This window comes from Solea senegalensis, linkage group LG4 (genome assembly GCF_019176455.1).
Source record: "Solea senegalensis isolate Sse05_10M linkage group LG4, IFAPA_SoseM_1, whole genome shotgun sequence".
NCBI lineage: Eukaryota > Metazoa > Chordata > Actinopteri > Pleuronectiformes > Soleidae > Solea > Solea senegalensis.
In genome coordinates, this window is record NC_058024.1 from 22,120,495 (window position 1) to 22,144,530 (window position 24,036).

Sequence of the window (24,036 nt, forward strand, 5' to 3'; positions counted from 1 at the left end):
AAATAAAGAAGCAGAGAATTTTGTAATGGGGAATCAGGAAGAAGGGGCTGGGGGGTGAGGAGGGTGAGGAGGGTGAGCGAGAACTGTGTGACAAAGAGAGAGTTCAGTGGCCTTCGACGGGCTGGTGTGTCTGAGATTGGGTTGGACTCTGATCTTGAGGTTTATTTAAGCTGAATTCCGTGGGCTCATCAGGACCGGGTTACAAAAATCCTCCTATAGAACTAGAAAGAATGTGCAGCGCATACAGTTCTGCATAAGGCACAAAGGCATGTCTTTAGAGGTGGGGGCAGGCATCAAAAGACAGGCAGAGGAGGGATTTCTTTAGAGGCTGGGGGCAAAGAAGGTATTTTGTAGCTCCATTCAATGCCAGCGAGAGCGGAGGGGAGGTGTACAGTTCTGTGCTCCACGCTGCATTTCCAGAGGACATTAGGAAGCTCAAAAAAAAACACTCCTCCTGTCATTCTTCTCTCAACCCGAGAGAAGAATCATTTAATCTAAGTCTTTATTGACGTAGAAAAACAAAATGTACTATGACAAGTAGAGGTGGTTTTATTTAAAATAGTATAACACACATTAAAGTTATAATCTCTGCTACATATCGTACATAAGAAATGCTTGTAACTGCAATATAATGTGTGGACAAAACAATGTGCACTACTGAAAATACTTGGCATTTTAAGTCGAGTTGAATTTAAATAACTGTGCCTTTTATTTTGGGTGCTTACAAGAATGAACTGAATGTGAATTAACATAAAAACTTGTCCAACTATTTTCTTCCACAAAAGAAGCACAACTTCTTTTTCAGAAACCATAAAAAATTGGTTATGGTAAAACTATTGAATCGGTTTGAAGCTTTTTTTCATGATTACAAACAAGATTTCTGATTGTTTCAGCCTCTTAAATTATTTATTATTATTGTTATTGTTATATTTTCTGGTTTCTTTGCTCCATGTAACAAAGAAATCATGAAAAACTGAATCATTTTCTGGACCAAACAGTTGCTGCTCTAAATCCGATGTGATAAAATATGATCGTACATTTTTACGTTTTGTTGTAAACAAAAAAACAAAATGGGGGTGGTGAGGGGGGTGTACATGTACAGGTGAACCATAAAAACAACTGCTGCAGAGGGGTTTTTGAAAGTGGGTTTGTTCAGTCCCTGGTCGAACGGCAGTGTATCTGCCTCTAGGCCATCTCCATCACCTTCTTGATCCAGTCCACGTACACCGAGACGCGGATGAAAATGTTGGGCTGCCCCGGGTGTCCGCAGCGCCGCATGGGGATGATCACGCCCTCGAGTACCCAGCAGTCGCTGTTCTGACACGCCAGAGGGCCGCCGTAGTCTCTCTGCAGACACACGGGACACACAGGAACAACACTCTGGAGTCATTATTTGTCTCTGTTATGACTGACTGTCACTGCCGAGGTTGTCGCGTCTCCGTTACACGAATGGTGAATGTGTTTGATTTAAAGGGATTTTTTTTTTTAAATCACTTACTGGCATCATTATTGATCATTAAAGGAACTGGCATATTTGTTGTTTATACAGTTACATGGAGCCGGCAGCCTGTTAGCTTAGCATAATAAGACTGAAACCATCTTCTAACGGATGAAACTAAAAGGTCTTTATGCAAAGCTGACCAGTTGAAAGAATGTGGCTTCATATTCAAAAGTCATACACGAGAGTGTTTGCCCACTGTGGCAGAAAAATAAAGCAAATGTGGAACTGTTCCTTTAACGCGCGACTTTAACTGAGTTGTTTTTTTGTGTACTAATAATTTGTAATTTAACTTGTTGGCTTGAAATGATAGAAATAAATAAATAATAAATTCACGCACCGGACAGGACAGGTGAACTGGCCTTAGTTAAGGTCCCTGAGTGAGTGAGAAAGTTAAAGCGTTTGTGACCTTTGACCCATTTTGACTGACACGTTATGTGTTTACATATTTTATTTTGTCAGCACTTTCATTTGTAAAGGTTTGCCTTTAATTAAAAACAATTCACGTGAGATTTGTGTCCCCTTCCTTTTTGCACGACACAAGAAAGAACCCCAACTAAGTAACTCTTACTTTTACTTTAACTTGAGTACATGTTAAGACCAGTACTTTAACTTGTACTTCAGTAAAATTTGATCACCATAGTGATACTTTTACTTCAGTAGAATATTTCAGCGTTCTTTCCACCCCTGGCTGTAGCACACACCGCAGCAAATGTCATATAAAATGATGGGTGGATGGAGACAATCATTCTTTTCTTCCACCCTCTGCTTCCTCTCTTCACCTCAACTCCAGCCAAACACCACCATGCAATCATCAGTCTTCTCTCGCGACAAATATTGACCGCAAAGCTTTCAAAACAGTGCAAAACTCCCACCTCACACGCGCCAACTCCACCCTGGAAAGAGGTTGTGCACATCTCGTTCTCACGGACACGACCCCTGAAGTACTTGTTGCATTCCTTGTTATTAAGAACAGGTATGTGGGCCACGTTGAGGACAGTCTCGTCACCAGTCCCTGAAAGACAGCGAGCAGGAAGACAGAGTGAGCAGATAATGAGAGAGACAGGAGGAAAGGAAAGGAAGGTAAACAGATGTTGAATGGTGCCGTAAACAGCAAAGCCATCTGTTGTTCAATGGTCTGTGCAGCCTTTGTCATTAAGATGCAAAGACTCATTCAAGGGCAGAAACAAGATGCTTGCTCCCATGATGCTCCATTAATAATTATTAGTACAGAGGCACATTGTAGCAGCGCGGAGAGCAGCGTCCAGTTATCGTAGCAAAAAGGATTACACTTGCCTTTTGTCTCACCCCATCCTGCGATCTCACAGTTCGTCCCCTCAGCCACAATGTAGCGCTCAGGAGGGAGGCAGATCTGAGAGACACGCTCATTAAACTGTGCAGGGCTACAGAAAGAAGAGGGAGTCAGAGAGAAATTGACGGTATGTGTGTGTGTGTGTGTGTGTGTGTGTGTTGAGCATGTGCGCATATACACACTATTCCAGCTGCAGCATGACCAGCTGAGACTCAGAGGGTCCACAGACGATCTTGGTGAGCGGGATGGTCTGCACGCCGGGCTCTTCTTCTTGCGGATCGCGAAACAGTGTTCCCATCCTGGCCGAGTACCCGGGCAGGTCCACGTAGCTGCAGACGTCAAACATCGAAATACAGCATTTGGTCCCAACCCAAAGAATTGTATGAATAAACCCTTAGTGCTCACGAGGCACAGATCTTTACCGCAGGTGCACCCATGGTAATTTGCCGTGGGGATAATACACAAGTCCTTATATGGACATCCTGGACGTGTGTGTTTATAGGTCACATATTCAGGCTTTAAAAAAAACACTTCTTTTTGCCTTCTTATGTGTTGTTGAGTCACATTTCTAGTCGTGATAAAAGGTCGCAATAATTGTGCAGAAGTCACAAAATAGAGCGTTTTTCTTGGAACTGTGACAAATTTCACAAATACAATCCAATTTTAAACATTTTGAGTACATTTTGCTCAGGTGTGTTTAAATAGTTGGTGAATTTTTTAAAAATTTTTAATCAGATTGCCTAGTTTGTGGTGAAAAAAAGGATATAAGACACTCTATATTGCACATTCTTATACCCTCTGTAGATACTGTACGTTTTAACATAGTACTGGAAAAAAGCCGAAATGCTCTAAATAAAGTTTACCAGGAGGAGAAACACTGCTTGGTGCTGATCACCCATCTGGCATTAACCAAGGATCCTCCACAGAAATGGTTTCCTTTCCTGCACAAAGAAGTCATACGTCACACACGGCACGGCACGGCACGGCACGGCACAGCAGCGTGTTTAACACTTTCTCACACTCGCCTGTCTCTGAGGCTCACTGTCCATGGCGAGTTTCCAGGAACCCCGTTCACGATGCGCAGCATCGTCCTCTGGAAACGGTCCTCTCTCTTTCCACACTCGCTGAATTCCACCTTCTCTGTGTTCACCAATCGGCGTGAAAACAAACGTTTGATATTAATGCAAAAAAATATACCTAACCTCCGCTCTGTCTTGCTTCATATTCAGTCAACGAACAAACCTTCTGGCTCAGTCAGGGACACTTTCTCCCCAGCTGTTTGAAAACATCAAGAAACAGATGAATTGTAAAACAACAGAAGGGTGAATTTTGACCGTACAGTGCATCTTAGCATTCTTAAAATAGACGGAGAGTAACTGTACCACACTGTTTGATGGCACAGTAGTCAAACTCAGTTTTGGGGTCAGTGGTGTAGCACCAGGGTCCATGCTGGTCCCCGTCGGGGTTACGACAGTAGTTCTCCGTCAGATTGGCCTCGGGATGTGTCCTTGGGTTTATCCTGGAAAGCATAGTGTCTCATGAATATCACAAATAAGTGGGCAAACCGACTGGCTGACCGGAGCCCAATGCAATTCAAGACAAGCAATCTGTTTGAATCCCCACATGCTAAATGATATAGCATAAGATTTACGTTTTAAATAACATGCAATAAATGAAGTTGTCTCTTGGAAATGTTTTTTCAAAATAATATTAAAACAAAAACTGTCGTTATATCGTTATAGAAATGGCAGCGCAAAATAGTCAGAAACAAATTATTGTGCATACATGTGCGAATTAGGTCACACTTTTTTTTTGCTTATTTGAACCCATATAAGGGCCAGAAAATGTCCTGTGACTAAGTGCTTTTGCCCAAAAAATGGAAACTATGTGCAGGTGTTTTTCCAACTCTCTCCTCTCTGTTGACGAAGATGCTGCTTCGCCGGCTTCCTGCCACAGCGTGAGGGAAATTACCGTAATAACCACATTGGCTTTGCAACTTGTCAGCTTTCAGAAACTGTTGGAAAACGCGTCATCTGCAATACGATCAGTGGAAAAAGGGTTAAAAAAGTTTGTGAAACATTGCTATACACTGTGTACAGGATAAGGAGAGAGGGCCTAAATGGCTGGTGGCAGCATTGCCATGACAAATTATCCTATTTATCACACGTAACCATTTTATTTCTTTGTTTTTCTTTTTAAGTAAATCATGTTTTCTACTATTTCTTTACATATATATGTATATAAGTATTCTGACTAGATAATAAACAGCTTTAATATGAAAGCAGTGAGCGTCAGTGTCACAGAATCGTCTGCATACTTGGTCCGGTGAGGTGTGTTAACGTTCCATTTCTGGCAGGTGATCCCTTTACGGGTTTTGCGGACCTGTCCTTTGTAGTTTTTCCCATTTTCTTGGTAGCAGTCTGAAATAAAAGACACTTTTATCAGGACATTTACCTTGATGAATCATCCAAATATATGTACTGCTGTACCCAGCAGTCATACAGGGCAGTGTAGCTATGAAGACACTGAGGTCACGCTGTTGGTATTTCACTGTGCACATTTCATTATATAATCATTAAACAAAAACCGTTTTAGTATTTCTTAGCAAGAGCTTTATTCCTGGCAGCTTGGAGCATTTTCCAAGTACCACTGAGCTTCCTCTGGTGGTACTTTTGACCAGAGTGTGTAGAAAATGAAACAAATAATAATAATTACAGTCACCTCATCTCTCGCTCGTGAAGTATATGTGAGGAAGAGGAAGATCATCTCATTGGGAATGAATCTGCCTCCTGTGAAAAGTCCGTAGCTGACTTTGCTCGGCTTATTTTTACTTCACAAGCTCAATATTGTCCTCAGGTGGGACTTGGTATAAATACTTTTGAGAACCACTGATTTAGAGAATGCACTCCACTTTCACATTCACTTTGTGTTGGACAACGACCACTTAGCTTCAACGGGACACAGGTCACTTGTTTCTGTCTGAACAATAAATCACAGCAGCTAAAATATTGATTCAATAAACACTGTCCATGTAAAAAAACAGCAACAGTGAGTTTTACATAATACATACAGTACGCAGTACAATAAAAACAGGAAAATACTTTCCATTATAACATAAGCCTCATGTTTATCTAAGTGTTGACAGTAGCCTAATGTTAGCTGAATTTATCGCTGGCTGCTCTTATTTAAAGCGAGGAGTCCTACCCTCGGCTTCTATGTCGTCTGCGCAGCGTTTGATCTGTAAGCAGAGCGCCGTCCTCATCTCTGGCACAGATGTGAAGCACCAGGGAGCCTCCGATCCATCTGGGTTACGACAGTAGTTCTCCTCCAAACCCCTGGACGAGGGAGCAGCACAAAATCAGCTTGAAACAGTCGTGATGCAGTCAACGACCTGTCACACAGACACGCTGCAGCACATTTTAGTTCAGGGGCCACATTTGATCTCTGGAAAATAATAGCATCATAACCCACAAACAACAAGAACTCCTTTGTGAAAAACAAGTGCAATTTGTAGAATATTACACACATGCATGCGTGCATTACAGTGCATCTATATAAAGACACAAAACATTTAGTCTCAGGTATCTGGAACTGAAAAATACAGTATTTTTCTAAATCCGAGTTATGCTGCACACACTCATAGACAGAATGGACAGAAAGAGTGTCTTTATGTAATTCACCTAAATCTTATTATCAGAATAAGGATGTCCCAATAACACTTTTTGTGTCTGATACCAATATCAAACACTCTATTACAGTCATTTTAGACCATTTATGAACTATGATGCAACACATTTGTGCTGAGTCATGTCAAAGACATAATTCTCCAACTGTGCCACAAAGATTGCTCTCCGCAAAAAGAGGAAATAAACAGCCCAAACATGACTCAGCTAAATGGTTTTGCTGATGTTTATTTGTATTTGTACAGTCTGTGCATGGTGAAGCACGTGATCTTTGGGACTGTATAAGATTAGAGCTGCAACTAATGATTATTTTCACAATCAATGAATCTGTTGATTATTTTCTCGATGAACTGAGTCATCGTTGGGTCCATAAAATATCAGAAAACGTAAAAAGAAAGCCCATTGATCAGTGTTTGTCAAACCTGGAACTGATGATGTTCTCAAATATCAAGGTATCTGGAACTGAAAAATACAGTATTTTTAGGGCCAAATTGGACCGTCTGGTGGGCCGGTTCTGGCCCCACGTGCCGTGTGTTTGACACCACAGTGCTACAGGATTATACTTACTTCTAAAGTGAAAAGCTCTGTCAGCAGGGAAACATCTTGACATTAATACTGACATGAGAAGCAAACGCAGCATCTTCAGTCTAACAGGCAACAGGTGTCAGCTTCTTTTCTGCTGTATTACTCACTTGCATTCATATGTGTTTGGATAGAAGGGATGCTCATGAGGATACTGGGCGTCCCACCGCTGGCAGGAGATGCCTGACGTCGTCTCGTTGACTTTGCCGCGATAATCCTCCCCGCGGCCGCGGAAGCAGTTGGTGGTGAAGCTGGAGCGCTGACGCTTCTCAATGCGGACCTCAGCTGAAGAGAAGAAGAGGAGAAGAAAGGTGAAGTGAATTTAAATGAATATTACACGAGAGAGAGAGATAGATAGATAGATAGATAGATTATTATTATTATTATTAGATAGATTATAATAGATAGATAGATTATTATTATTATTATTATAATAGATAGATAGATAGATTATTATTATTATTATTATAATAGATAGATAGATAGATCATTATTATTATTATTATTATAATAGATAGATAGATAGATTATTATTATTATTATTGTTATAGATAGATAGATTATTATTATTATGGATAGATAGATAGATAGATTATTATTATTATTATTATGGATAGATAGATAGATAGATAGATAGATAGATAGATTTTCAATGGTTCAATTTATAGCAAATAGTAAAATGTATCTATATTATGATATACCATATTAAAGGTTAATTGCAAATGACATTAAAGTGACAATTATATTATATTTTTTTTTTTAGAATAAAATACACACAATTTTATGATAGAACCATTTTCTTTTGATGTTTTTTTTTGGTTTGGATAATTTTAAACTACACCACAAGATGGTGCTATCCTATAATCTTTGAAACTACAGTGAGGACAGACTTATGTTGCCAGTCTAATTTTTACACAACTTGTGTTGAAATTTCGGGAATCCCAGATTAAAGTGCATTTGTTATATCACTTGTGAAATGGTGAGTGGATTAAAGGTCAGAGGAGAAGCTGTTGACCACGGCCAATCATCCGTGGTCAACACAGGTTTGCAGTCACTCGACTGCTTCCATGTGTGACTTTGTGACGATACATAATAAAACAAACAGGTTCAAATGAGCTGTCTCGCAGGGTTTTTCGACTTAATTAAAGGTTAATTAACCGAAACCCTGCGAGACAATGCAGAGCTTGAACTGCTGACAGAAATCTTCACACTTTAGCTGCATTTATGTCAAAATCAGATTAAACGTCTCATACTTTGGTCTCTTAATGCCACAGAGATCGACTCAATGTCCAAATCTTAAACTGATAAATAATAAAAAAAAACAAAGAGGGAAAAACAAGGACAATCATGTGTGCTATGTTGCACATGAATAGTTTAGGTTACACTTTGTTTTTGTGAAATTGTGAAAAATGCTTGTTAGAGTCACAGACGATTGGGAATTGTTGCTTAAAAATAAATTCATTAAAACTCCATTCTGCTTAGTTTCCCACAGTGTCAATTAGAGCTGGGGTCAATATGTTTTTGTGACCATTTGATTTGTGTTGTAATTCGGATTTATTTCAATTTGATAGTATCGATTTTATTTCCCTCCTTAAACAAAAACTGAATGACGCATTTGTTTAGACAATAACACACGAGTCATACTTTCCAAAATCAATGCACGTGCAAGTACAATCAAGGTGTTTTTTCAAGCTCTTTTCTATTAATCAAGGTACATGTAATATAAATATCACCATTCTGAGGGAGAAATTGATGTTTGAAATCATCTAAAGATAAAATGAGTGCCTAGTATACTAGTGTTCTCTATAAAATAGGATTATAAACCAAATAGAACCGAGTAGAAAAAGAATTGTGTTGCCATTGCAGACGTTAAGTTAAAAAGTTAATGCACACAGTTAAGAGTTATTGTAAGAGTTAAATGATTGCACTTTTGGTAAAATAAGTGAAAACAATATAATATTACGCAGCATATGTAGAGTAGAAGTTAATGAATGTGTAAGAAATATGTATATCTGTATATGACTCTGTATATGCATCATCTACATAACTTACATTCCCAGAACATTTTTGTTCAGGGGCCACCGACAGCACAATTTTAAGAACAAGAACTCTTTGTTTTACATTTAATGAAGGACATTTTTACAAAACATGACATTTCTTGAGAAATATAAGTGCAATTTCAACAATATCGTGCCTAAATGTACTATTTACACATCACACTGGATCTAAAATGGCACAAACATTTAGTCACAGGTATCTGGAAGAGAAAAATATTGTATTTGACATTACGTTTAGATTGTAATCGTAGTGTGAAATTTTAACAAATTCATCCTGTGGGCCGGATTGGACCCTCTGGCGGGCCGGATCTGGCCCCCGGGCCGTATGTTTGACACCCCTGATCTAAATCTTATTATCAGACACTTTTTGTGTCTGATACCAATAGCAAACACTCTATTACAGTCATTTTAGACCATTTATGAACTATGATACTTCTAACAACACATTTGTGCTGAGTCATGTCAAAGACATCATTCTCCAACTGTGCCACAAATATTGCTCTCCGCAAAAAGAAGAAATAAACAGCCCAAACATGACTCAGCTAAATGGTTTTGCTGATGTTTATTTGTATTTGTACAGTCTGTGCATGTATAAGATTAGAGCTGCAACTCATTTTCACAATCAATGAATCTGTTGATTATTTTCTCGATGAATTGAGTCATCGCTGGGTCCATAAAATATCAGAAAACGTAAAAAGATCAGTGTTTGTCAAACCTCTCAAACATCTTGTTTTGTCCACAAACCCAAAAATTCACTTTTAATGAATTCTTTGTTACGTGGAACAAAGAAATTAAGAAAATATTCACACGTAACAAGCTGAAACAATCAGAAATCTTGTTTTAATCATGGGAAAAAAGCTTCAAACCGATCAATAGTTGACGATTCATTTAGTGATCGATTAATAATCAGTTAATCGAGTAATTGTTTCATCTCTATATCGGATTCTACATTTTTATCTGCCCAATATCCTATATATACTGATTCCCCATCCCTATATCAGAATCTATGATTTTGCTAATGTAAAAATAAAAAGGATCTTACTGCACTTCTTGATCTCGCAGCTCTCTCGCTCCACCTCGGGGTCTGTGGTGTAACACCAGGGCACCGGGGAGGCGTCAGGGTTACGGCAGTAGTTATCGTCTAAGCTCTTATCGGGATACCTGAAAAACAACACGAGAGACTATAACAGGACAGCAGAAGACGTTATTAGTTATTATTAATAAACGTGTGCGTACTTTTCCGGCTGGTAGATGTGTTGGTGAGGATACTGTTGGTCCCAGCGCTGACACTCTCTGCCGTTCACCGTGTGGTCCACCTGCCCCCGGTAATCCTCTCCGTTACATGTGATGCAAACGTCTGCAAACAAGAGGAGATGAAAAAATGACACACACACTTACACAGAAACTTCACTTCATCATGTCCATGTAATTCAAAGGAGCTGATACATGAAGCCTTTAGTGTGGTGGCGGGAAAAGATGCGACTGTAATTTGTTTTTAATTGCAGAGGAAAAAAAGAGACGTGGTGTTCAGTTGTAGACTTGTTAATTATGACCTTCTTTTACTAAAATAATCATCTTATTGTCCACGCACATTAAGTGAAGAAAAAGAAAAAAGAATGTTGTCTCTATGTTAAACAAACAAATAAATATTGATTTATTGTTCAGTTACTTCAAGGAAATGTCTGGACAAGTGCATATAGAGTGCATGTTTAAATACTCATTTATATTCAGGTAGTATTCATTTGATAAAAAGTGATTAATACCACTTATTCTTCTGAACATTGCCAGGGAAATATCCAGACCCATAACTTATGTACAGTGCTTTTGTTAGCACGGAGCAATTGTTAAACAACTTGTGTTCACTAAAAAGATTATTATTATTATTTATTTAAAGTCAAAAAATGAATCAAACATAACATTCAAGCACTAAAACCATTTTTTCTGTAAGTAAATAACTATACTTTGACATCTTAACCAAGAAATAATAATGTGCTTTTCTATTTTAATTAAAAAATATAATTTCGGTTAAGAATTTTTCCATTACTATGTTTAAAATCAAAATGTTTAAAATCGGATTTGTGAAATTTGGAAATACGTCACAGTTCAAAGTTCACCTTTTATGAACAAAAAGAAAAGAAAAAAAAACGTCTATTTTTGTGACTTCTGCACAATTATTGCTACTTTAAATCACTACTAAAAATGCGATATCAAAGGAATCATAACTTTGACTCAACAACACATAAGAAGCCACAATATGTGACCTATAAACACACACACCCAGGATGTCCATATAAGGAGTTGTGTATTATTCCCATAGGTCTGTGCCGTGTGAGCACTAAGGGTTAAAGAGCTTCTACATACTGGTGTATTCACCATTTTGATAATAACCAATGCTATTACTTTAGTGCATTAGTGGGTGGTTTAACACACTTGTTAAGCACTGTATTAGCCATCACATGTGGCTAATGTGTGGTCGGCGCGTACCATCTTTACACTGGGGGATGTTGCAGCTCTCGTAGCGTCGCTCAGGATCTGTGGTGTAGCACCACGGACCGATCCGATCCCCGTCCGGGTTCCTGCAGTAGTTTAGCTCCAGGCCGTTAGCGGCTGTGGGCGTCCACCTGAGACAGAGGGACAGAGGGACAGAGAGACAGACAGACAGACAGACAGACAAGTTTTCTCACAGCTACTGTTCAGTTGAGTCTCTGAATATCGGGTTAAAGTGCACGTGACTTTGACAAATGAACAAACTTGAAGCTGCAAAATCGTTATTTTGTTTGTTTGTTTTGTTTGACATGCCTCGGGGAAAAAATGTCACAGAATAGTTTTTTATCTAAAATGCCATCACTTTTCTGTTTAGATTGGATTCGATGTGTTTTGTGTCAGGCCAGTAGCAAACAGCAAACAAGACAATAAATACATTGTTTACAAATAATATAAAGAGATTAGGGACACGACTATAATTCACAACTATAGTTTTGCATCATAATGAAGAGCAGAAGAGAAATAGGGGCGGGAGGAGTCACTGTTTTCATCGACAATATCAAATAAAATCAATTTTTTCCAGTTGCATTGTTGAAAATTAACAGTTATATACAACGCTGCTTCAGATTTGCCATTCTTGAAAGTTTATTGAACAATCCGAGAGTCTGAGAAGCCAGACTTTGACCCTCACTGTGACCTGTTGCGTGGCTCTGCACATGGACGGTTACGTAACAAAACAGCGGAACGTGGACACCTCTAAACACACTGACCGATGTCTGTGAGACTCCGTGTGTGTGTGTGTGTGTGTGATCACCTGTGATCGTGCGGAAACTTGGACCACCACTGTTGGCAGGTGAGGCCGCTCCTTGTGGTGAAAACCTTCCCTCTGTAGTCTTCCCCTTTATTCACGATGCACTTTCTGACGTAGACTTCACAACACAAGCAGTCTCAGGTGAAACAGCCGCTGCGGGGACACTGTACAATCCTAACATCCCACAGCGCGAGGCACACCTCAGTCTTACCCTTCTTCTCGTAAAGGTTGCAGTTCACGTTCCTCTTCACTTCGGCGTTGTTGCCGTCGCGCACCCACGGCAGGTGCTTGCAGGTGACGGTTGGCCGGGTCTCGTAGTTGAACGCTCTGGTGGTGAGGGATATCTTCATAAGTCAAATAATGATCAAAATGACAAGCAGTGATGAGGTCAAATTATTCAATGATTGTTTGAAGTGTCCCTATTAACCAATCCCATGGATTATTCCCCTGGCCTGACCTGGCTTAACAATTACTGAAGGAACATTTGAAACTAAAACAGCAAAACGATAGACAGATATTGTTATTATTATCATTATATATGTATTATAATTTATTAAAGATACAAAAAGAAGGTCCACTGCACTAACAACAGATGATAGATAAGTTCATTCCTGAGGGGGAATTTGCAAGTTGTAGCAAATCAACCATTTATTAATGCTACTTCAAACTTCACAATGAGTCACAACATCAACAAATTTAGCATTTGACTGCATCACATGATCTTCACCAGCAGATTAAATTGCCCCAGCTGTCACATCAGTGACAATGAACCTTGACATTCAACTTTAACCCTTAGAACACAGAGCATTTTACTATGTTTAAACGTACAGAGGCTATAAGATGTGCAACATACAGTGTCTTATATCCCTCTTTTCAGCACATCCTAGGCAATCTGATGAAAAAGTAATACATTTTCACCCACTATATAAACACACCTGAGCAAAAAGTACTGAAAATGTTTAAAATCGGATTGAACTTGTGAAGTTTGGAAATACGTCACAGTTCAAAGTTCACGTGGCTCGTTTTTATGAACAAAAAGAAAAGAGAAAACAGTCTATTTTGTGACTTCCGCACCACTATTGCTACTTTATATCACGACTAAAAATGCGATGTAAAATGAATCAGAACTTCTATAGGAATGAACATCTCTGCTGTATTTACCAGAGGATTTAAGTCAAATAGAATCTGTCTGAAGCCTGTATATCTTAGTCCTTGTAATAACCTGATTGTCTACCCTGTATATGATTGTATTTGTGAGCTGAGGTTGATGTTCTTGATGGTTCCAGGGAAATCTATAAAAATCCATAAATATATATCCATCCACTTTATTAGGTACACCTGTTCAACGGCTCTTCAACACAAACATCTACTTAGTCAATGACAGTCAATGGCAGTCAGGAATGTAGACGTTGAAAGGGGATTTAAGTGACTTTGAACGTGATATGGTTGTTGTTGTGAAAAGGAGCTGACATGAGTATTTAAGGAACTGCTGATTCACTGGGATTTTCATGCAAAAAATGGTCCAGAAAGAGAGAGTTATCTGGGAGAAAACACATTCTTAATACCAGAGGTCAGAGGAGAATGTCCCCGACCTGACAACCAATATATGCAGAAGGCCACATTAGAATGCAAACCTTAGTAGAGAAACCACACTAGACACTTTATTATGTGCACATAATCACTAAAGAAGTGGCTGATAAGTGCCTGAATAAAAGTAGTGTAAAGGGTGGAGGATACCTGCAGTCCAGCGACTGAGAGCAGCGCGTCGCACACTCCTCCAGATTCAGGCCTGGTAACATCAACACTCTTGCTGAGTTCCAGGAGGTAGGAACCAGCTCTCTGCCCTCAGAGCGCTGGTAGTCATTCAGTGGACTGCGGTACCCTGTTCATACACAACAGGACCAGAACCATGCTTTATAATTCTGGACTTTATCACACAGCGTGTTTAGTCCTGGTCTAAACCAGAGGGCAGTTGGTAACTTGTACCAACAGCATCATTTGGGCATGAGCCTACACACATATAGCCTTTGGACCTAGAGACCAACAACAGCTACAGGTATGGTCGACCAGAGACCAGAACTGAAACAAAGCAGCAATTTGACCATGTATTTATGAGAAAATAAACTTAAGGACAAAGTCAATGAAACATCTTTGATTGAATAAACATTTAGCTTAAATAATCATTCAGACAGGATCTATTTTTAGATCCTTTTAGACAGACAGTCACTAGATGTTTTCACACAAAAAAACCTGCTAAATGACATGAAATATAAACAATCCACTGCCTTCACAAGAACGCCACTGATTTTACACTAAATCACCAGTAAATGTGTCTTACCAGTAACCAGTCCAGCTGTCAGGAGAATACAGGACAGAAGCAGTTTCATTGTTTGTGTTTCAAAGATAAAGAGATAAGTGTGTAACTGTCACCACACACAGAGATCCTTTGACGTTTTGTTGTTTAAAAAAAAATAGAAAATAAATATTCCTTAAGATTTAAAAGTTTGACCACAGCTCGATGTGATGAAAGTGGAAAACCCCACACAGAGAAACACACAATCCTGCCCTGAAACACAGCCACAGTCACCCACACTGCGCACTTACTCAAACAGAGGCCCTCATCCCCAAAACACACGCGATCAATACAAGCGTCAATCATTAATGAAGAGTGGCACATGTTCAGGCACCTTTAAAAAAAAAAATCAGATTCCTCTGCAACAACAAAACCGTTTATCAATCGATTAAACATTAAACAAGTTAAACATATTCCTGCGGCATAAAAAAACAACACAACGCCGCTTCAAAGTGGATTGTCTTTTTTTCTGCAGTTCACCAGGTGAACGCTAGGCGTCAGTACAAAAGTTTCCTCCCGGTTATTATTTTTTTTCCCCCCTCTTTTTTCCGGGGAATGAAGTGAAACTACAGCTCAATGTTTAAAGACTACAAAAGTAGCTACTGGCGTCACTGTTCGGTTTGATCATCGATCACTGATTAGTCATCGATCATCGGCACATATTTCTGTCAACCCGTCAGGTAAGAATATATTTCAGTGGCGATAAAGAAGTGGTTAAAAAAACAAGTAGTGACAGCGATGATTTCATGTGGACTTTGGTCAGACTGGTGTTGTGTTGATCCTCCAGCTGCTGAGACTTTCTCTCCTTAAACTGATAAAAATGATCAAAATGACGATAAAGGAGGTGGACAAAATAAACATCAGGTTCAAACAAAGCCCCAAAAGTATAGTTTAATACAACGTTGTCAAACCCTAATGTCCCGGGAGTGTTTTACAGTGTTTAAGATCAGGTCACTATTTACCTGTGTGTGGTAAATACACAAGGAAGTGAACTGAAATATTCCACTCAAGTAAAAGTACCACTATTTCAATAACATTTAACTTAAGTGCAAGTAAAAGTACTGGTCTAAATGTACAATTAAAAAAAAAAAGCTTGTTTAAAACTCGAGTAAAAGTTACTTAGTTACTTTTTGAAAAAGTTTGGGGTTCTTTATTTTGTCATGCCAAAAGGACAAGGGGACACAAATCTCACATGACTTGTTTTTAATTAAAGGCAAAGCTTTACAAATTAAAGTGCTGACAAAATAAAATATGTAAACGCATCATGGATCCGTCAAAATGGGTCAAACACAAACTGTAGCAGTTCTTTTCGGTGTACTGAATCATTAGAATCAGTTGATTGAAAAGATTAGTTCTGCACTTTTTCATTGGTTCAGACTCCTCAGTTAAATAGTGAGATTTTTCAGGATTTTAAAGTCTTTTTGATCTACAGTTTGTGACTATTCCAGTGACGACACTCTGCCAATCACTGGCAACGTCACGCTTTGTTATCGGCTCAGCTCGCTTGGAACCTTGACAGAGCAGGTATTAAAAAAGTACCAGGTATTTTTCCATAATGGAAAAGCAAAAAGAGTCGAGCCGTGCTGAGTCGTCCTGGAACTGTATCGTCGAGCACCATATGATGCCCTTCCAATCAAAAGGGTGCCGTTATAACGTTCCCTGCTGCCCCTACATGACTGTGTCCCAAAGGGTGTCCTTAGAGGAAATTATATTCAGTGCTGAATAGAAAATTAATTCAACAATAACGTGTGGAGGTCCACGTGAAATTCAGTCCCCAGGGCCGGACTGCCCTTGGCCCCGACCGCACTGCCTTAATTGTACTAGTGGACTTTTAAACACTTAAACAGCCAAATATATTCAGGTCACAGCAGTATAATAACAACAACAACACGTTTAATAAGCTGGAACAGTTAGTCTTTACCAATTTTCATATCAAAGCCTTTTCTGTGAAGTTTTTCCCTCATCTGGATCACCAGGTTCTGATGATGTCATATACTGTTGAGATAAACCTGTGTGACTTGGAGATTTATACTCATCTGACTTGTATAAAATGTTTGGTTTATTTCAGGATGTCAGCTGTGAAGATGACAGAGGGGAGTGTGGAGCTCGTCCTGGGGAGCGGCAAAGTGCCGCTCTTCTACAGACAGAGTGAACCCGCCACGGGGGAAGCGAGGATGTCAGTTTTACTCCTTCACGGGATCCGTTTCTCATCAGAAAACTGGCTCAACATCGGCACTCTGGAGACTCTGGCCAAAACTGGCTGCCGCGCTGTCGCCATAGATCTGCCAGGTGAGTTTGGAAGAAACAAACTTTGTCTTCTTCACCAATTTCATACAAGTCTTGTTTAGACTTTAGACTAGAAAGTACAATTTTAAAGGTTCAGTGTGTAACATTTAGGAGGGTTTATTTGCAAAAATGTAATAGACGACCCAGAAGTAGGTTTTGATTTGTGTATAATCCCTTTTAAAATAACAATAATTTGGTTTTCGTAGCCTTAGAATAAGCGGAGAGGTTCTTGTGCCGGATATGGATAAACCAGCCAGTGCGTGTTTCACATTAAAAGCCTCGGAAAAATAATAGAGGTGAGCAGAGGAATCTTGTGTTTGTTACACATCTCTAGACTTACTAAAAGGTGTCATAGCCGTTTATAAGGTGATTTATATCCCTCACAGTTTTGTCTGACATCTTGAAACAAAGAAAAAGAGAAAATAAGATGATTGGCAAGTTCTGGAGAATTAAGAAGAACTGAGATTATCATATCCTTAAAAAAATCGAGTATAGAATATTGAGTATAGAAATATGCATCAGTATAGATTCACAGGATGGTGAAGATGGTTGAATTTAAATACCTAAATAACTGTATAGTTTTGATGCCACGATGCACTTTAAAAATAACATTAAAATAGCTCTAAATTACACTGAGATCACTTTACATTACGTTACATTTTGAAACATGGTTTTCTTGCACCGTAGATAAAATACAGCATACACAGTGTTCACTTTAAAGTGGAAAAGAAGAATATTGACTAACATAATTATACACCAATAAGCCACACCATTAAAATGAAAACAGGTTAAAATGAAGGGGCTGATCGATGTAAATGAGGTCCTGCAAGATGCATAAATAAAACAAATAAATCACTAGGACTGAATGTTGTCACTAAATGAAATATTAATGATTCTTATTCCGATGATGGAAATTCACCATGATCAGCTTACTGAAAGTGCTTTTAAATGTGATGCATGATCAAATTAAATTATACATAGTTATATCCCTAGTTTTTATAAAGCAAATTCATATTGATATGCCATTAAACAGGTTCATATAAGGGAGCTCTTGTTCCTCCCTCCCTTACACCTCCAATACCGCTGTCTTCTTGTCCACAGGACTCGGCCGGTCTAAGTCAGCTGAGGCCCCGGTGGCGGTGGGAGAACTGGCCCCTGCAAGTTTCCTGAAGGATGTGTGTGAGCAGCTGAGCCTGAGCCCGGTGGTGCTGATCAGCCCATCCCTCAGTGGGATGTACTCCCTCCCCTTCCTCATGCAGCACCCGGCTCTAATACAAGCCTACGTCCCTGTAGCTCCCATCTGCACAGAGAAATTCACAGCAGAGCAGTACCAGAGCGTAAAGGTCTGTGAACAGAGATATTTGTATTCTTTTCATCTCAGTATGTCACATTTCCAACATTTCCTTTCCTTTAAAAGAGGCTGTGTATTTCTGAATGCTTCCATTAAAGACATAGACATCTTGACTTTCCAAAGGAAAAGTCGTTCACCTGCTGAAACACAAGCTGCTACACCAACCGTGTGGCCGCAGCATGGAATTGTGACAGTAAAACGGTTAAATACAGTGAATAAAAAGCTATCATTTGCATATATATTAAGGTGCATGTACTCGAGTATCTCAATCTTACATAGTTCTACCCAACTACCAAGATACAAGAGTTTCAAAACAATACATGCATATTAACACATGAATAATACTCTTTTCATATTTTCTTGATAATAAAGTTTGTGCGGCTCAGATAATAACAGTGCTGCATTTTTATACAATCTTTTTAAGCACATTTTGTTAACTCACACTACATGTTCATACTGCATGATCTTTATTAGTTAGCAGCATTCAAAGCACAATTACTTTCTCCGTCGAGCAGTTCTGACATAATATGCTCTGACAGAGAGTTAGATTTCTCTGCAACAGTTATCTGGAGCACTGTGATGTATAAGTAAAGACAACAAAAAACTAATATCAGGCCTGTCTGTTCTTATTTACTTGGCTTTTGCTCATATTGGCACACATAAGCCTTGTAAACGTGAGGTAAAATGTGAGGCATCTCCATCCCTTTTTGCCCTCATGTCTTCTGCAGGTTCCTTCGCTCATCGTCTATGGCGACCAGGACGCTCGGCTCGGCGAGACGTCGCTCCGGAACCTGAGCAGTCTGGCCAATCACAGCGTGGTGGTGATGAAAGGAGCGGGTCATCCCTGTTACCTGGACGACCCAGACACTTGGCACAAAGCTCTCACAGACTTCCTTAACGCACTCTGACGCTCACATCGGTCACAGAGAAATCATAGTCATCCCATCATTTTTTGGTGAGATTCTCACTGAACAACGAAAACGCTACACAGCAAAGTGAAGTGAAAAATATGAACATTATTTAATAACTGATTCTCTGTAATAAACAATTTGAAAATATCTTACAAGGAGTCACAGACACAATATTTTACAAATTTTGCCCTCTTCTTTCTTTTTTTCTTCTTTTGTTTTTTAGAAGTTTCATCTGTACAAAAGAATGGAGCGACATGGACCAGTGCCCAGAAAAGAAGGAGTGAAATCTTCCACACACACACACACGACATTCACACTCGCATACATACACGAAAAAATAAAACAAACCAAAAAAAAAAAAATTAAAAACATTTCAACTTCAGATCTCAAACCTATCAACAGCGCAGTTTTTTTTGTACTTATACTTAATATTGGACTGATTTCACTCTTTTTTTTTTCCTCCTCTAAATGTTATTTTTTTGTCCCCACACTTTGTCAAACATGGTCACATCACCAGACTACAGACTACAGAATCACATACACACGTGTCTTTCCCACAGAGATGCACCGACACAGATGCAGCGAGAGTCAGGAGGGGGACTGAGTTTAAAGTGGTCTCTCCCTTTCATCCCCAAGCTGGACCAATTTTCTGTTTTTATTTTATTTTTTTTTGTGGCAAAAAGTAAATTTGTCAAACCACAGAAATCATACATGTCCCTTCCGTCAGGATGCAAACACACACACACACACACAGACAGACGTCACTACGTGGTTCCTCCGTGCCCTCCGGGCCCATGCTGCTCTGTGGAGACCCACTCCCTGAGCTTGCCTCCGACATCCTGCCCACTCTCAAGAAAAAAACAACAACAAAGCAACAAAAAGAATCACACACCAGGGAAGTGACATCCTCGCTTTACTTCCGCCCCGGTGCTCGACATCTCCCGCCTGGGCGATGAATAAGTGTCGGTACGCGTTTACTTACTTGTACGTTTGTGTGCATAATGTCTCGGCGCATGTGCACAAACTGTAGGCCCACATATTCATGTCTATGTGTGAGACTGTATGTGTACAGAGCCAGGAGAAGAGAGAGAGTAAGTTGCAGGGGGTACATTTCCACAGGCACGTGTAGCGTTAATTTACAGATAGTGGAAATAGGGCAATACAGACAGAATTAATGGCACAGGAACGGAGACAAACAGATGCCAGAAAAGTAGAACTGCATCCGGCGTCGCGTGACTTGAATTTGAAAATACATGTTTAATTTTCAAATATTTTTTTTAACAGTCATGTTCATTCTTTTTTCTCTTTTATTAAAGTCTGATTTATTCCGCGCCGCGCCGCAGTGAACTGTGCCAGCATTTTTGTCACATCAAAGAGTACCAACAACCGTACAGAGTGTGCAAGTTAAAGTTCAAATCATCGTGTGAATCTTCCCACCTGAGTAATACAGTGAGGTTTGGGTGGGTGTGCACATTGAAGGTCGGATGTGGGTTTTTTTTTGTTTGTTTTTTTTTTTGTACTTTTTAAAAACTCCCACCTGCTTTCAAGCGTTTAATCTGCGAACAAGCATCAGTCAATATAGCGAATCATTCCAAGACGTGAAAATACAAAACTAGAGCTCACTATACTTAACTGCAGAACACAGAGAAAACCCAGAGGAGTGAGTGTTTTGGAGGATCTATGTGTGTGTGTGTGCGCGCGCGTGCGTGAGAAAACCTGTGTATGAACGGGAGGGAGGGAGGGAGGGAGGGAGGACATATCAGAGCTCCATACTTTGTAACACTAAGGCATTTAGAGAGGCTTTTGTTAACTATGTTGCATCTGAAACATAAAACACTGATGAACGACACATTCTTTCAGACACCTCTGCCGTCCCTCGTGTTCAGGACATTGAAGCAGCCTGACGGTTAACGACGGTTTCTTTTTGTTTTTCGGTTAAAATCACTTTTCTTTTTTTTTTTCTTTCTTTTTTTTTTTTTTTTTTTTTTTTTTTTTTTTTCCACCAACAACAATGAAATTTTTGTCTTTTGCAATATAGAAACAGGAAAACCAGCTATGCTAATCACAACTGTCATCCCTCATACACTCCGTATGTGAAGGACTTTCCGACGCAAACAAACGTACACACACACACTCACACGTACACTAACACATACGATTCAGGCAGAACTATAGCAGTCGAGTTGGCCCTAAGAACGCTCTATGGCCAGTTAAGTCGCTGTATACTGATAGCGTATCATTGCTCTATGAATGGCTCTGTAGAGGAACAGTATAGTAACTCCATATGATGGCAGTCGGGTGGCTCTGAGCGGTGAAAAGCTACCACAGCCAAGAGGGCAAGTACATTAAGCCGGAGCCGGTCAGTGTGACGGCCCCGTGTTCAGCTATGTCTACAACCAGCAGGTCTGCTTTATAAAGGTACTATACAGTAGCTCTACGACACAGCTGATGCATTCCAAAACAAAGTGCATCAAGGCACTATGAAACAGAGTGGCTCCTAAACATGGGAGTCTAAAATGACTTCGCACGTCACGATGACCAAACGATAAAACAGTGATGGATTACGACCAGAGCACTACTGCACGTGATCACCATATTTAGTGGCCTCTTCTGCACTTGTAGTCGGAATATGTTGATAAGCCCCTATCCCTCAGCAGCGAATGATTTTGAAGTTCGAACAGCGTCAGTCAAAAGGTAATATAGTAATATAGCCTTCCAACGGAAAGAGAAAAAAACACTTTAACGGAACTACTTTCACGAGAGAGTCGCGAGGATAAGATCTCTGTTGTGACGCGGAGAGAGCGCAAGTGTTAGTTTGGTGGAGAAGCCTCGGGAGGTTTCTCAGAGGTGAGCTTTGATGTTAGAGAGCACAGGAGGAGGGGGGCGGGGGTTCATTTATAACATCACTCTAAACCAGAGGTCGGAGTGGTTGATTGATCATAGGAGGAATCAACAGGACTCCAAACCAAATGCTGATTCACCTTTTTTACAGCTGTCACGAGTGTGTGAGCCAGATAGAATTAAAACAGTAAATATTAGGAGAAACACTTGAGTCAATGCAACAAGCATCATTCCATTGTTCTAATAATTATAAAATATAATTTAGAGCTGCAGAAAACGGAACCAACATTCAGTTTCTGGCCATTTTCTCTCCTCGTCTCGTGGTTTATCTTAAAAATCAAAGGTTTTGGCAATAAAAAATAACTCCACATGAAAGTCTATCTCATTTTGGCAAGTAGATATAGTGCATAAATGAATTCAGATATTTGTTTTTTTTTTAAGTTAACACCTAACAACTTCCCATTCAAATGAAAACCTTAATATACTGTGTGTTTGGAATACTTATATCACTTCAGCAGTTAATACTTGACATTTTGTATACTTTTTTTTCTGTTAAGTTTTCTTTTATAGTGGCTGTCGGTGGTCAAACGCTCTTCAGCCCCTTTCAGAGAGGTGAGTGGCAGAGGGGTAAGACTCTGGGATGGAGGAGAGGATGTCCCACCGTCTGTCTGACCAACAGAGGCAAAGATGGACAGACAAAACCTCAACGCTCCAGTTTGTGTGAGGCAGGCATCTGTGACGATGACATCTGACACATCCCATTTCCTCTTCTCTGGATGGTAGGAATGTGGTGGTGGTGGGGGGCTTGTTTTCTTTTCGTAATTTATCTCTGATGATCCAGGTGGTTACGATACCCACCGGTCTTCCTGCAAATGAAGGTGAACTGGCTGAGGACACAGAGGTCCGGCAGTTGTCACTAAGCGGCACAACTGGAAGCAAGCTGGGTAGCGTGGCGCTCAGGGCTTCCGACTTGCTGCGATGGGAAGTCCCATTACCACCTATGACTACATCACGGGGGAGGAGGACGTAAGAGCACGGAGGAAGGGGGGGCAGATGGTTTCAGGACTGGGGGGGAAAGGAGCTCAGGAAGGCTAAAGGGAGAGGACACATGGAGGTAAATGAAATTAATGTAGTAGAGAGTGAATGTGGGGGCTGACAGCTGGATAAAGCAGAAGCAGCTGAATAAGCAGTAAAGTGTAGTGGGACGGACGGAAAGCGTGACCTCGCCCACAGTCCGATGTGTTTTCCTGTAGAGGGGGGGGACAAAAAAAAATTGCAGCTGTAATTTTAAATACTGTATCTGATTTGTACTGACATGGTGTTTTGAAGACGAAGCTGCCAATACCCCATAGTAATAGCCCCAGACATGACATGGGGGAAAAAATGTGTTCCCAAGAAATAAGTATAATGTACATCCATCCATTTTCTACCACTTTATCCTCCACACGAGGGTCACGGGGTGCACTGCACCAAGCTCAGCTGACACGGGGCGACAGGCGGGATACATCCTGGACAGGTCACCAATCCATCACAGTAACACATATAGAGACAAACAACCGTCCACTCTCACACCTACAGTCAATTTTAGAGAGTCCAATTTACCTAATCACCATATTGCATGTTTTGGACTGTGGGAGGAAACCGGAGAACCCGGAGAAAACCCACACACACGGGGAGAAATAGGTATAATGTGTGCACAAATTAATAATATTAATAACATTCTGATGGATTACGGGGAGAGCTGCACAAGTAAAGCGAGAGAAGAGGGCTGAAGCTTCGGGATGGGTTAGTATTTTGTGGGAACTAATTAGTATTTTGTGCACGTTTTACCTATTTCCTGGGAATTAATTAGTGTTTCGTCGGAACA

The 24,036-nt window shown here is 40.0% G+C and overlaps 3 protein-coding genes across 5 annotated transcripts in view; 1 reads left to right on the forward strand and 2 right to left on the reverse strand.

Annotated features, from left to right (window-relative positions):
* Positions 1-945: 945 nt before the first annotated feature.
* mst1 (macrophage stimulating 1) lies at positions 946-15,068 on the reverse strand. Its single transcript, XM_044023124.1, has 18 exons — positions 14,766-15,068; positions 14,165-14,309; positions 12,639-12,754; positions 12,431-12,545; positions 11,617-11,753; positions 10,369-10,489; positions 10,175-10,293; positions 7,186-7,360; positions 6,015-6,145; positions 5,128-5,230; positions 4,193-4,329; positions 4,053-4,085; positions 3,836-3,950; positions 3,674-3,751; positions 2,993-3,139; positions 2,795-2,901; positions 2,374-2,513; positions 946-1,347 (listed from the first exon to the last, which is right to left on the reverse strand). Exons 1-18 carry the CDS (start codon positions 14,812-14,814, stop codon positions 1,186-1,188), a joined length of 2,130 nt encoding a protein of 709 aa, XP_043879059.1. The 5' UTR covers positions 14,815-15,068; the 3' UTR covers positions 946-1,185.
* Positions 15,069-15,304: 236 nt separating this feature from the next.
* Positions 15,305-19,690, forward strand: abhd14b (abhydrolase domain containing 14B). The gene is made up of 5 exons (XM_044024963.1): positions 15,305-15,460; positions 16,849-17,069; positions 18,168-18,409; positions 19,146-19,372; positions 19,552-19,690. Exons 2-4 carry the CDS (start codon positions 16,850-16,852, stop codon positions 19,323-19,325), a joined length of 642 nt encoding a protein of 213 aa, XP_043880898.1. The 5' UTR covers positions 15,305-15,460; position 16,849; the 3' UTR covers positions 19,326-19,372; positions 19,552-19,690.
* The window catches only part of cacna2d2a (calcium channel, voltage-dependent, alpha 2/delta subunit 2a), a 141,283-nt gene continuing 136,660 nt past the window's right edge, over positions 19,414-24,036 (reverse strand). For all 3 annotated transcript variants that reach the window (XM_044024962.1, XM_044024961.1, XM_044024960.1), the window contains one exon: positions 19,414-23,416. In XM_044024962.1, the coding sequence (XP_043880897.1) occupies positions 23,294-23,416 (123 nt within the window). In that variant the 3' untranslated portion in view covers positions 19,414-23,293. The remainder of the gene's footprint in view (positions 23,417-24,036) is intronic.